At 37.2% G+C, this 15,742-nt stretch overlaps 1 protein-coding gene across 1 annotated transcript in view; it reads left to right on the forward strand.

Annotated features, from left to right (window-relative positions):
* wdr18 (WD repeat domain 18) overlaps window positions 1–15,725 on the forward strand; it is a 92,138-nt gene extending 76,413 nt beyond the window's left edge. Inside the window, exons 8-10 of the mRNA XM_082156772.1 lie at window positions 5,170–5,336; window positions 10,056–10,124; window positions 15,064–15,725. Coding sequence (XP_082012898.1) covers window positions 5,170–5,336; window positions 10,056–10,124; window positions 15,064–15,192 — 365 coding nt within the window. The 3' untranslated portion in view covers window positions 15,193–15,725. The remainder of the gene's footprint in view (window positions 1–5,169; window positions 5,337–10,055; window positions 10,125–15,063) is intronic.
* Window positions 15,726–15,742: the final 17 nt, after the last annotated feature.

The raw sequence follows: 15,742 nt of genomic DNA on the forward strand, positions 1-15,742 counted from the left end.
AGCGCGTCCTGCGGGAGTCTGCCGCTGCATCACTGCTTACCTGTTTTATCATAATTGTTTTGGCATCGTTCAGAAACAGGGATTAATGTACACACAGTTCACTGAGCCACTGCTTTGCAAAAAGCCTATTTATCACCGTCTTTTGCGGAAAGCACAGGGAGCTTTGGAAGCTCAGATTGTGAAAGTGCCTTTGTGTTAATTTGACTGTCCTCAATAAATCAACAATTCTAAATCGAAAGGCTTGAGAGAAAATAGAGGGGACAAGTGTTTTTTTTTAGCTTTTTTTTTTTTAATGGCTTCAAAACAAAAATGAAGGCAGCCTGAAGTTGATCTCCGTATCGTTTTTGTTTTTATGCTTACAGCAGAACCCTGCTTTTAATTAGACCACATGGGCACACACTCATGCATTTTATTTCTTTAATTATTATCATATTTTATTATTTTATTTTAATCTAATGATGTCTTGCAACTTTTGCCAGGGGAAATGAAAACCCCTTAACAAACAATTCCAGTCTGGCGAGATACTTCCCGTGTGGCCAGTTTTAACTTTTGATGTCATCAGAGTCTGGAATATCTCAGACCGAGTGAGTGATGGAGCTCATTTTTTAATTTTTCTATAAAACGCCAACACAGTTTATGAGTCTAATCCAATCTGCCAACAGACTGTTCTGTGTGATAGATCTTCTCACTCTGTGTCTTTCTGTGAAATTATTCAATGATTAATCTTTCGAGAATATCAGGCTGACAGGACAAAATTGTGCTGTTGAAAACAGTTACTCCACAGCGTCTTTGAAGTGTGGATACTTACCTTAATTATGTTTGCTGGGGTTTCATCTGTTTTGATGGAAAATCACTGGCATTTTCTGGGCTTTTATGGAAATGTCTGATCTTATGGTGGCATGATTCCGTTTTTTGATTCTTAATAATTTTAGACTGATATATTGGTCCAAAGTGTGTTGCCGACTTTAATGCAGCATTTAAATAAAGCATGTTTTGTTTACATCTTATTTTCCTTAAATTGGCTCCAAAAGGCCATATTGTAAATCTGGGATTCACAATCTAATGTAGACCTGCGAGTTCTGGAAGTGATTTTAGGATTTGGGTCTAAAATGCTTCTAATGTGTCTATTTTTGCTTCTATTTTGGATTTTTCATATTTATATTTCATTTTTCAGTTCAAACTTTTACTCAAAAAGGAATGTTAATAATATAATTTATAATGAAAAAATAGTTTTCTATAGCTTTCCTGTAGCTCAGTGGTAAGAGCATTGCGTTAACAACGCAAGGTTGTGGGTTTGATCCCAGGGGATTGCACATACCTACATAACGCAATGTAAGTCGCTTTGGATAAAAGCGTCTGCCAAATGCATAAATGTAAATGTAGTTTTATATTTTATATATATAATATAAAACTATAGCTCAATTTTGAAGTCATGATTATTTAACACAATTATAGGTGGGCGATATAATAAATAGTGCTTTAGGTTTTTCAGGAAGATGTAGGCTATACCAATATTAATGTTTTAACTGTATTTTAGATCAAATAAATGCATCATTGGTTAACATAAGACACTTCTTCCAAAAACAAAGAAGACCCCAATTTGTTTGGATAGTGTATATTTTATTATATAGTATTACATATTATATATATTTTATATATATATATATATATATATAGTTGACATTTTTTATCAATTTAATGTGTGCTTGTTGAATAAATGGATTTATTTCCAATGTATTTTAAGAACTTTTGAACAGTAGCGTATCATTTTTGTTTAATTATATTTAAATATTTAATTTTTATTTACTAATCAAACGAGTTAATATGTGACACTGGTGATATTAATTAATTTGTACAGAGGGTCAGATGTTCTTGCTTCCATTGAAGCATTGATGCTATTAAGATAATTCACTTTATCGCTTTGCTTTGTTTTGATTCCTTCAGTCTGCTTTTGAGGGATGTTTAGTACCCAAGCTTATGTACTGTAGTTCAGTTGAGTCTGCCACAGTTCTCACTGGTGCAGATGATTTGTGTTGAGCTCTTGTAAGGAGGACAGTTGACAGCAGATGCCAGAAGCTCAGTTGGACCTGGTTGTTGTTAATTAATCTCAGGTGAACCGCAGGAACACTCTTTCACTCCTGAGAGTGTGTAGACACCGCATCAACTCGATAAAAACAAAAACAAACATTCTCCTGCCACTGTGTCTTGTTCAGTATGAAAGAGGTTTCAGACAGACAGATGGTTTCAGTGATTTGGTGCTAGTTTGTTCTACACTGACAGTAATGGGCAAATAAAAATGTCCGACATTGTAAGCGGGAGGTAAAGAGCTCTGTAGTGTTTCAGAGTGCCGGAGTTGTAAAAGATTATCTGCCGGTTTTATCTCCACAGTTTCCAATCCAAGTAGGGGGGAGAACTGATGTGGGAAAAAAAATCATGAAATTCATAACTTTGAGATTTTCTGGATTTAGATAGTCTGGATAGTCGACTTGTCGCCCAAAATAATAAAAAATTATAATAAAAAATAAATAAATAAATCCCTGGTAGGCAGAAATTTCTATTTAAACCCTGTCAGACATCCCTCCACTGTATGGGCAGATGATACATAAACTACGTTTCTCGGCTGGATAAAGCAAACCAGCGTCTCGCTAGTGAAGTTTTGATGGATGAGGATTGCAATCAAGGTAAAGACGATTGCGGTGACGTACTGGAGTCCTTGTCCTGTTCTGTCATTGACTTGTTTAAAATGTAAACAAGCTCTTTGCTGTTGCATTGTACACATACTATACACTGAATTCTGAAGTTTTAATGATGACAAAATGAACTTGAAGAAGAAAAAACAGTCTATGCTTAAAGGTAGGGTAGGTAATCATTTTTCTAAAAAAAAAACATTCCAAATTTGTTTAAACTGTCTTTATATACCAATACATAATTAAAATGTAAGTACTCTGAAAAAGAAAATTTAAAAATCGAGTGACTGTAGACCTTTTAATCTGCAATAAACACAGCTCATTATTTCCATTCACTCCACCCCCTCCCTTCTGAGCTCCTTCCAAAGCCACGCCCCCAAAACACATGAACGCGCGACGCCAAACGCTCAGGCTGGAACAAGACGCATTTATTACCTGAGACGAGTGGAGAGGAAGGAGCGCAGTACATACAGTGACATCATGTCAGAATCACATGTAATAAAATACCTAACTTTATCACTATGAATATAAACAAATAAGATTTCTTTTAGTACTCACTATCAAGCTAGCATATCGATAATGGTAAAGTTTCATTCGGTAACGAGCTATATTTATAAGGCAAAACTAAAAACAGGTTGCATTGATACACGTTTTTCCATTACCATCAGTTACACTGTGATGAAGGTGAATTTCGTGTAAGATTCATAACATATACGGTGTTTTGTATGTAAGAGTTTCCATGATGAAAACATTGTTGACTCTAATGAAGACTAACGTACACTCCGAGTCCGGAGAAAAGTACCGCATCGTCGGCTCGAGGACAGGTCCGGGGTTGAGGGCGAAGCAGAGGAGGTCGTTCAAGAGTGCGGGCAGGGTCCGAGGAAGTAGTTTTTGCCTTGTTTGCCTTCGCTGACTGCATATGCAGGTGCTTTGAGCTGAATATTTCCGGGAACGGTGACATGTGATGAGTGCACGCAGGGCAGCGCACGCAGTGGGGCTCGGGGCGGGCACGAGACATGAAGGCATCTGATTGGTTCTTTACATTCGCACCGAATGGCAGTGATTGGTCAGAGTTTTTACTGTCCTGCAGCTGCTACAGAGGTCTGATTTTTTTCATTCCTTTTTCTAAACACATAATGTATTGACTACTATCAGGATGGAAGGACCATTTCACCCAGTATAAAAAAAAGTGTTTCTGAACAGGATTACCTACCCCACCTTTAATCTCATAAGTGTGCGATTAATCGCACAAAAGGGTGTGATTTATCGCGATAATTTTTTTTTTATATATAAGATCTTAAATATCAATAATAATCTTTGTCAATGGATTTTTGAACTTTTAACCTTTTGAATTTGGGTCAGTATGTTTTTTTTTAATGTTTTTGAAAGAAGTCCCTTATGTTCACAAAGGCTGCATAAAAAACAAAAAAAAACGTAATATTGTGAAATATTATTACAATTTAAAATAACTGTTTTCTATTTAATTGTATTTTAAAATGTAATTTATTCCTGTTATGGCAAGGCTGAATTTTCAGCAGATTCCTTGCAAATTATTCTATGCAAACATTTCCTTTTATTGCTGCTTTATTTATTTGTTTATTTGTTTGTTTGTTTTCTGGTGGAAACCATGCTATATTTTTTGAGGAGCAGTAAAAACAGCATTTCTTTGGAATAGAAATCGTTTGTAATGTGATAACATTATTGTAATATATATGCAATATTAAAAAAATATTACTTTTGAAGTTTGTATATATTAAAGGTGATCTAAGTAACTTTTTTACCTTAACTGAACAGCTTCGGAGTCATTGGAATGGTTATATTACTTATTTCGGGTTGAATGGTGGTCGTTTCGCACCCCCCGTGGTGCCCGTGAGCGGAAAATACGCACTTGCAACTTTGAGCCGGCGGGCCGCCGGCCGCCGCGTCAGGAAGTCTCGCGTGATATCAGGTCTCGCGATGTAAACAATTGCTTTACGGCCAAAAGAAATCTGCTAAAATGCTGTCATTATTGCGCTCCCTCACGCTGTCCGAACCCGAATGAAGAAGACGTTTTAAAGAATGTCCCATCTGCTTTGATGTCGTTGATCTATAGCCTCTGGTGTCTGAGAATCACCAACGAGTTTTTACAAGTGTGTTGTCAAATATCTATTCCGAAGCTGTGGGGGGAGCTCTAGAGAGAAACCTGCGAGCAAAAAGCGAGAATACAGCGAAGAAGTCCCGAAACTACTGAGCCCTACTTTAAATTTTTTCATGAAAAATGTAGCCTTCTTTTACAACCATGTAAGAGATGCAGATTTATTTGCTTAGCTCTTTCACAACACTATGTTCTTGCATATTTCATTGTTTTCAGGGCTGACTGAGAAAATACTTTGTTTAAAAATGGATCATTTTTATTTGAGAATTTCAGTATTCACAAACCTTTACAAAACTGCTACAGTTTTCAGAGAGAACTGATATTTTTTCCACCTCATCTCCTCAACAGGTCCTGTGACCAATGCTGCTATCATACCAGCACCTGCCAACATGTTCCTTTCTGACAGTCGTCCAGCCGTCCCACTGCCACGGTTCAGTCGCCACCTGAACCCGTCCGAGCAGGGTGACGGGACGGGCACTGGAGGCATGTGTCTGAGACTGGGAGCCAACACACAGGTAACATCTGGGGATATATGTAATCAAAAAATAAGATTAGGTCCACTAAGACTATTTATGAGATGCCAGAATTGCTCATTTAGAGCAATGTTATTACATTTACTTGTCAATTTGGATTCAGTATGCAGCAACTTGTTCTACCCTCATAAATGCAAAAGGTCACTAGCAAAAGTTTACCCAGAGGTCATTTACAAATAACAGTCTTAAAGATGCTGTAACAAAAAACATTTTTATTTATATTCATTCCTATAGTATATAATATTATATATTATCTATCTCGTATGAGATATTTTTTTACATACAGTATATCTTGATATTGATTTATTTTTTAATTGTTTAAAAGGGTTATTCTTTGTTTTGTTCTTTTTTTATGCCAATTTGACAAGTTTACTTAAATGCGCAAAGTAAATTCTGTTATAATCTGGTTTGAAATAATTAAGGTGTTTTTTTTTTCTTGCACTTTTCTTCACTAAATGAACACAAGCAAGATTTATAAATGATTTGCAGTAGTATTTACCTATTGTTTTGAGTCAAATCACTGAAGCGGTTTGAAAATGAACAAATTATTTATTTATTTATTTTTGCTGCTGAAGTTTAAATCCGAGACATCTATCTTAAAGTCTGTATGGAATAAAAACTCAAATTTTGTAAATGCCGGTTATCAACCTTACTGCGAATTATTCAGCCATGTGTATGTTTCATTTGTCAAAACCTCAAAATTCTGATGAAACGTGTGCCTAATGTATGCCAGGCTATTCCACTCATTTAGTCTGCTTAAACCCTGCTCCTTTCATACAATCGACTGCAAGTTCGCATTCAGCCCTGACTTCATCCAATCAACAACCAATGAATCCAACTTAGTCCTTTTCTGTTTCCTATTTCTTTTCAAGAGAGTTCAATGCTAGCCTAATGACATACTCTTTAGAAGATCCACTTTAAATACATCTACTAAATACAAATGCAAATACAAAAAATAAAAATGGGCAACAAAAACATTGCTAATCAATCACGAATATTCAGTGTCATCCAGCCCTACTTTCCACCATCCTCAAAAGTGTAAGTAAGTGGATGTTCTTTTTCTTTAGATCAGATGTTTTAGTTTCACTGACATTCATGTACTGTAAGGTGTAACAGCTGTGTGTGGGTGAAATGATTGGGTCAAAGACATTTAAAGCAAGTTGCACATATGGATTGGTCTCCTCACCACCAGCAGTTTTCAAACATGCTGAATGTTTACAGCTGTTAGCACCTGAACGTAATTCCTCCCATGTCAAAATCAATTATAGACACATAAATGAAATGCTAATACAAAGTTTTAAATTTGCCCACCACCTGCTCCGTGGCTCCAACCTTTGCGTTTTTTTATCTTTCCTTCTTTCTGCATATCTGCTGTTTTCCTCTTCCTCCCCCTCCCCCTCAGCTTGTTTACCGAGCGGCTAATCTTCCAGCCTCTGGGAGAGCACATCCTATCTGGAAAACACGCTTCTTTCACCTCTGCACAGCGAGAGGAAGCCTAAAACAAATGTTTTGATAAGTGCATTAATACTTCTACCACGACCCACAAATAACACGTTCCAACTGCGACCCAGAGGCTGGGCCCAACATCACACATTCGGTGTGACTGGCGTGCCACACAGCGTGTAAATTAAAGCTGCTCTGAGAAAATTAATTTCTCTTTCGGAATTGTTTCCGTTATTCACTTGGAAGGAGAAGCAACGACCCTGCTGTGTGGGGGGAGGGGGCACGCTGCAAAACTCCTGAATTAAACCATGTGACTCTCTAAATAATCGTGACCTGTGGGGTGTGGGTGTCTAATAACAGCCTGGCTGACTAAATTCTGATGGAGGTCAAGCAGAATGGTTTCATCAGATCAGTTGCCATCAGTTGAGCTTAGGTCTGCTCCGCTATGTGCTAATGGAGTTAAGCTTGAGGATCAATGCGTTATTATTACCATTACCTTTTCATAAATATAGAAAATCTATAATTTGGACCTGAATTTGGCAGATCATGGTGATGGGCTAAAGGCTGTTGTTGGGGGTTCTGCAGAGGTTGATCGCTTGGCTTTCATAGCGAATTCTGAGGCTTTTGGTTGCACTTGAACTCAGTTGTAATTCACTTCCTTTTATGTGATTGGATGTTTCTTGGGCACTTTTTGGCCCCTGGACATTTAGAAAACACACTTGTCACAATGACTCTAAGTTTATTTAATTTGTCCACTATCAGTGAACCACCACAGTGTCATTTCCACCTCATCTCAAATTATGTAATTATGGAAATTACATGGAAATACATTTTGAACATTATTTGCAATAAAATGGTCGACTCAAGGGCAAGGCTGATTTCACATTTTATCCTACACGCACACAAATAACTATTTTACACTTTTTAATAAAACTACAGCTTTGTTGGAAATGATGCAGTAATATTACCCTTGATATTTCTTATAAAGATTTCTTTATTGATTAATCTTGTTTTAACCACGTACATTAACTACTTTTGATTAAAAAAAACAAATGCAGCAAGTGTCCGGGATAATTTCCACCACAACAAACAATTTACAAATGTGAAAAAAAAAAAATTTGTATACACTTGTTTAAAAGTTTAAGATCTTTTAATGTTTTTTTAAAGTCTCTTATGCTCACCCAGGCCGCATTTATTTGATAAAAAATACAGTAAAACCAGTACATTTCTGAAAAAACAATATAAAATAACTATTTCATATTTGAACATATTTTAAATTGGAATTTATTTTGCAATTTAAAAGCTGAATTTTCTGCAGCCATTACTCAGTCACATGATCATTTATTAGTCATGCTAATATGCTGATTTGAAGCTCTAGAAACATTTCTTATTATTATTATCAATGTTATGTTGCTAATATTTTTGTGAAAACCATATTTTTTGCATTTTACAGTAGCATTTATTTGAAATAGAAATATTTTGTGAAATTGTAAATGCCTTCACTCTAATCACTTTAATGCATCCCTGCTGAATAAATAAAAAAATATATAAATAAGAAAATCATTTTCATCCCTGCTGAATAAAAAAAAAAATATATATATATATATATATATATATATACACACAGTGAGGAAAATAAGTATTTGAACACCCTGCTATTTTGCAAGTTTTTCTCAGCAACACCTGAGAAAATCAATGTTAATATTTGGTACAGTAGCCTTTGTTTGCAATTACAGAGGTCAAACGTTTCCTGTAGTTTTTCACCAGGTTTGCACACACTGCAGGAGGGATTTTGGCCCACTCCTCCACACAGATCTTCTCTAGATCAGTCAGGTTTCTGGGCTGTCGCTGAGAAACACGGAGTTTGAGCTCCCTCCAAAGATTCTCTATTGGGTTTAGGTCTGGAGACTGGCTAGGGAAGGAGGTTTTTCCCCAAAATCTCGCAATACATGGCCCCGGTCATCCTCTCCTTAATACAGTGCAGTCGCCCTGTCCCATGTGCAGAAAAACACCCCCAAAGCATGATGCTACCACCCCCATGCTTCACAGTAGGGATGGTGTTCTTGGGATGGTACTCATCATTCTTCTTCCTCCAAACACGTTTAGTGGAATTATGACCAAAAAGTCTGACCACATGACTTTCTCCCATGACTCCTCTGGATCATCCAAATGGTCATTGGCAAACTTAAGACGGGCCTTGACATGTGCTGGTTTAAGCAGGGGAACCTTCCGTGCCATGCATGATTTCAAACCATGACGTCTTAGTGTATTACCAACAGTAACCTTGGAAACGGTGGTCCCAGCTCTTTTCAGGTCATTGACCAGCTCCTCCCGTGTAGTTCTGGGCTGATTTCTCACCTTTCTTAGGATCATTGAGACCCCACGAGGTGAGATCTTGCATGGAGCCCCAGTCCGAGGGAGATTGACAGTTGGATTCTTACTGATTGTATGGGGTGATTATGTCTCTCACAGTGGACATGCACCTACGATGACAATTTCAGACCCCTCCATGATTTCCAAGTGGGAGAACTTGCAAAATAGCAGGGTGTTCAAATACTTATTTTCCTCACTGTATATATATATATATATATATATATATATATATATATATATATATATATATATATATATATATATATATATATATATATATATATATATATAAGTTTGATCAGTATTGTAAACGATAAAATCCTCCACATTAAGAAATGATGTACCATTACAATGTTAGGAGTACAATATTTCAAATTTATGAGCGTTGTGGGAATCCATTGAGAGCAGAATCAAAATACAGTGCTGGTCACCAGCACCAGCTTTACTCATCTTCCTGTGAAATCAGCAGACTCACTGTATCCATCGAGGCAGGAATAGTAAATTTCCGCAGACGTGCACTGATGGTCTGTAAATCAGCAGAGTTAGATGGCAGAATCTGGGAAGGGCTGTTAAAAAGAGATTGACCTTGCTAGGATTTTCATTGTCAGCCTTAATAATCTCGTTGGACCCTTGGAACAACGTCATGCTCTCCACAAACCCCCGGCCACTTACTCACTGTCAGTAGTGATCAGCCTTCTTGAGACAGCCATGATTAGACCTTGTTTGTAACGGACCCTCACATTTGGCACAGCCTCTTCAGGACACTTGCGTCATGGGAAATGCCTACACACAAATACCTTATTGGCACACTCAATCATTGTTGTAGCTTAACATACTATTGTGATGATGTTTAAAGTGTTTCGCTTTGTCTTTTCACTCTCTCAGGAGCCGGAGGGGACGTATTTGGAGAAAGCAGACGAGCTCTACTCTCTGATGTGTGCCATCACAGACAAGGTAAGGAGGGAAGCGTACCATTCAGTCATTGCTGTGAGCTGAATTTAAGCAAGGCTTTCAAGGCGGAGACAGTTTATAGCCTGTCGGCTTTGATTCTTGTAATGATCCGCATGAAGAGAGAGGAGACAGAGCAATGGTCACATGTAGTGTTGACTAATGCTTGGCTTTGCGGAGTAATCAACCCATAATTGCCATTTTAAGATGGCTAATTATTTTGCCAATCCTGGGTAATTAACAGAACTTCCTTTTGATAATTTTGATAAAACATTGCTTAAATTAAATGTTTAGCAATTTATATTTGTTAATTTAATTTAGCTCCAATTTAATTAGCTATAATAAGGGGTCTTTTTTTAAGGCAACCATCACTGTGGCTGAATCCGAAATCATCCCCAATACCCTCAAATAGGGCGCTATTTGAGGGGACAGACATATGTAGTGGTGTCCGAAACCATAGTGGTAAACAAAACGTTTAAAGTGGTTGTGGCAAATTTCACTTAAATGTATATAAATAACTCTTAAACGGAATGAGATATTTCCACCAAACTTAGGCTCACATATGTATGGGTTCAATCTGAGGTCACAAGTTGGTGAGTGGGCCCAGATCATATACTGTAATGTAGAGTTGTCAAAAAGTACCGACTTCCTTTGAGCGGAATCGTAAACACCTCTGATTGGCCATTGTGTTCACGCGCTCATCGGATATGTTGTATTTGTATTACTAATTCTAAAACGTCATTTTAGAACTAGCAACGAAGGAACTTCATTGAAACTTATTCTTCAGGTCAATCTTATATTCATAATCACAAAATCATTTTGAATGTCCGCTGAGGAAAGCGATATATTTTGTCTTTTTCCTTTTAACAATCTATGGGATATATAAAATATAAATATAAAAGTCTTTGCTGACATCTAATGTTGTAATAATGTAGCTAACTTTCACTGAATTTGAAATCGCAATCACTAACAGACCCTTCCCTGTACCAAATATGGCATGTTATTTGCATAAAATAATATTTATTGAAAAATAATTAAATAAACAATATTAGCCATTATAAAAGTATGAGATTTGTACAATAGAAAATTAACAAGCAAACAGTTCAGTCAAAAATACAAAAGCAGCGCTAGTTAATAGTTAATAGTGAAATGCAGGATTTCAGTTAAAAAATTAAGTTATGAAACTCAACTTTGCCCTTAGCCAAATCGATTTGCTCTGGAACGAGTAATAGATTAATAAGGCCAAAGATTGCCCGTTTGATATGCACAAAATTAATTATACCTTGTGTTTAAACACTATCTACATAAGAGCCAGTGGCCAATTCCCGAAGGACTAGCCAAGATAAAGCTTTTCTTTGCGGGTACATCATCGCTGAACGGCTGCTGGTGGTCTGGAGCTTCAAATAGGTGCTATGTTTATATATAAGTTGCTTACTTGAGGTCTAAATAACTACATTCTCGCTTAAAAAAACTCTACTTTCTGTGACACAATAACAACAACAGTCTTTGTAAAATTATGGTGTTTGCTCGTCTGCCATGACACTCGCTTTGACAGAAATGCTGCAAAGCTGAGTGATACAAATGGTGAAACTGTTCCCGTGGTGATACTGGTAGAATATCAAATGGCTAGAAAAGGCTCTCAGCCAGTCAGAATCGAGAACCAGAACGAACTGTTGTTTATAATGTAATGGAATGTAAAATGAATGAATAATGACTTGAAATGAATTCATTATGTGAGAAGGAACTGCAGAGATTTAGGAATGGGTTGCATGCGTCAACACTCAATTATACACAATATTTGACCGCAGCATGCTGTGATTTACAGAGGCGATCGATTCAATACTATAATCTTTTATATAGAGCATCTCACTCACTTCCTTCTACAGGAAATGAGCCACTTGCACACCTCTGTCAGAGTCTGCTCTGATTTATACTGCTGATAGAGCAGCTCCACTGGGCCGCTCTTATCCGGGGGTTCGGGCTCTCTCCATGGGATGTTGAAAGTGTAGTCAAGAGCTATTTGAGAGCCAGCGGAGGAGAACACGATCAGACTGGGCTTGAAGCTGAACTGATTAACACATAAAGCCTATGAGTTTATTTTGATTGATCTCAACACTCATAAAAAGGAAGCCTTTAGAGGAGAGGTGGGATCTTTGGAACCTCATTCTATTGAAAATGCGAGACTGAATTGCTGTCTATTTGTTTTTTTTTATGCACCCCCTTAATTAGAAGAGGGTGCCGGCATACTTTCGGCCTATTGAACGTCAGTTGTTTAGAGAATTAGTTACAGGGAGCTGCAAGCAAAGCACAGGCTGTGTTCCTCATAACTCTGTCCAAATACATTATTTTAGGCTCTTTAAAATGTCAAAGTACAGTGAGTCCAGATGGTCCCCGCAGTCCCGTCCATCTGGAGGGACTGAGGAGTGTTTTGGGGTTTGTTGCCATTATCCGTCTATGAACACGTTCAGGTCACCATAGAGGTTGTTTCCTCGTCCTCATGGATCTCCTGACGCTTTTAAACTGAGTCCGGCTCTGGCAGGACCATTAAGTGGATTAGTTTCACTCACTCAAAAGGGAGTTGGATCCCGCCGGCAAGCTCAGAGCCCGCTGTTTATTCAGGAGATGTATGTAAATAAATAAATAACTGGAGACCAAGAGTTTTTTTAGTTTTTTTTTCTCTCTTTTTCTCCCACCAGCCCTCCCCCCACCCATTTAATCTGGGTGAAATGTGCATCGCTGTCACTCGGCGCTCGCCTGCACGGGGGAATCAAGCACAAAGTGAATGTCAATATTTTCTACGCTAGATTAGGGATGTTCTAAAATGGGATTTGATGACCTCAGCGAAAATCTATGATGGAACTTGAATCCTAAACCCAGGTGCAGGGTTTTTATTCTTGACATGAAAAAAAGCTCACCTCCTCATTTACACACAGTTCATCTTCTGGCTTGTATATGCTTGCGATTTAGCTCTTTTAGATTAAAGGAATGTTCCGGGTTCAATATAAGTTAAGCGCAATTGACATTTGTGACATTTAGTCGATAACCACAAAAAAATTATTAGACTCTTCACCTAGATATTAAAAACAAACACAAATTGGTTTATAGTAATGCTCTCTCAGTTGAAGAACTATTATATTATATTATATAATATGATATATTATAATATTACATTACATTACATTATATTATATATTATATTATATTATATTATATTATATTATATTATATTATATTATATTATATTATATTATATTATAAAATATTATAAATTGTCTGCTTCTCACTTTTTATTATATATTTGCTGAATATGTTGTATACATGTTGTGAAGTTGTGCCTGGAGTGAAAAAACTAATGTACTGTACATGTTCCACTTTTCAGTTGTATCATTTTTCATGATTCAATGAAACATATCAAATTCTGAAGACATCATTTTCGGCCAAGTGGTCATACTAAGCTTGCACTTATTATTCCCAGCCTATAATTCAGTAATCACTAGGTAGACCTGCCACATAGTGATTTAGCTATATTATTAGATGTTATTTTGTGTGTGTGTGTGTGTGTGTGTGTGTGTGTGTGTGTGTGTGTGTGTGTGTGTGTGTGTGTGTGTGTGTGTGTGTGTGTGTGTGTGTGTGTGTGTGTGTGTGTGTGTGTGTGTGTGTGTGTGTGTGTGTGTGTGTGTGTGTGTGTGTGTGTGTGTGTGTGTGTGTGTGTGTGTGTGTGTGTGTGTGTGTGTGTGTGTGTGTGTGTGTGTGTGTGTGTGCGCACAAGCGTGTGAGCTGTCCTCCGCAACCAAGGAGGATATTTAAAAAAAATGACACAAAATGATCAATTGGTTTTAGATATTGCTCATGTGCTGGATGTGAATGGTCATAATGTCCACATAATTATTTTGAAGCCCAGACAGACCACTACCATGCAGAATGTAAAGTGCTGTGGCTGGTCAAGGAACACTAGTCAGCATTTTGACAGGAGGATGAAAATCACCGGAATGTTGGGACCACCTCAAATAGCTTCTAAAGACCTGGATGAGACCTCTAATTTCATCTTGAACTTAAAGCACAAAAAAAAAAAAAAAAGGCTGGATTGAGAGGTTGTGTACCAGTAAATAAGCCATTTTATTAGTTTTCTACTGAAAAGAAAAACAACTTGCATTTGCCATAGAACATGAGGACTGGAGTGTGGAAGATTGGAGCCGTGTTCTGCAGTCCAATACGCAAGGGATAGTGTACATTCAGCCAGTTGTTATCTAGGAATAAGCCCAGACAGGGTGATCGGGACCCTGACGCGAAGCAGAGAGGGGTCTTGCATCACCCTGAAGGGGTTTATTCTGCCATAACAACCTGCTGGATTTATTATTCTGCTTATTACACAGCTACTTACCACATAAGAAAATAATCAGACATGAATTTGGCACTTGAAATGGACCAATAATTGGGAATCCTGCTGAACACAATGTAGACAAGTATGGAAGATCTGTTTGGAGATCAAATGTGTATTTTCCAACATGATCCCAAACACACCGCACAATAACGAGTTGTGGTTATTGCAGTCACCAACACAACACAACGCAACAAAATTGCCTAATTTTGCTCTAAAATTCTGCCCTAAAATGTTGCTTGAGTGATATTTTACAGTCAAACTTGCCTATACCCCACCGTGATAACATCAGTTTGTCTGCCGAGTGTGTTATTGGAGACATTTGTACAATAATATGTTTGTTTAAACCTATTCCTTCTGAAGATTAGTGCCTCACATACAAATGAATGTCCGCCCCAACAGTCGCTAACAAAATAATCTATAAAAATCCTACTGTAATTGTGAACAGCTGGAAAGGTCATCTACAAGTCATGAAAAGTCAAAATGTTGGAACTCTGTGTCTGTCAAAAAGATATGTCATGATAACTCTGTTTTCTCTCTCTCTCTCTCTCTCTGTGGTGCTGCCAGAGCATGTTTGGTGATGGGGAGAACACTAAGGTACGAGTGTCTGAACTAGAGGAGGAGATGAGGACCCTGAAGAAGATCAATAAAGATCTGTATGAGTTCTCCTCTCAGCTCCTAACCAAACCCAACTAGAAGAGCTTTCAGCTGCAGAGGTCTTCCAACAGAACAACCGTGCCAGTTTGAGAGCAGGATGGGAAATCCTGCATTTTAAAAAAAAAATGTGACTCTTTGCAATGGACTGAAAAATTTTGAAACTGTTCTTTCCTGCCCTATTTTTATGTTCTAAGGGCAAAATTTGTTTTTCGCATCAATCTCAACACAAGCTCACAGACCGGAATTATATTTGTAGTGTGTTCGTTTGATGACATTTACTTTTTTTGCATTATTGTAGGCCTATAAAAGAGTCTGAACTTGAAATGTTTGTTGTTTGTTATAAAACATTTTGACCTATACACTTTATTAAAAAAATTCAGTAAAAAAAATGTATTCACCCATATGACCATTTTTCAGCCTCTTTGTTAGGTTTCTAAATACTGTCCATTCCGATCATCACTTAAGGCACAGATCTTAAAATAAAATAATAATTTGATTCAGTATTATTCTATGTAGAGGATTTTTTTTTCCTTAATTTTAATAAAGGCATTAATAAGGAATTTCTTTAAAAATTCTGATAGTACATTTC

The sequence above is a fragment of the Leuciscus leuciscus genome (genome assembly GCF_965113295.1).
Source record: "Leuciscus leuciscus genome assembly, chromosome: 23".
NCBI lineage: Eukaryota > Metazoa > Chordata > Actinopteri > Cypriniformes > Leuciscidae > Leuciscus > Leuciscus leuciscus.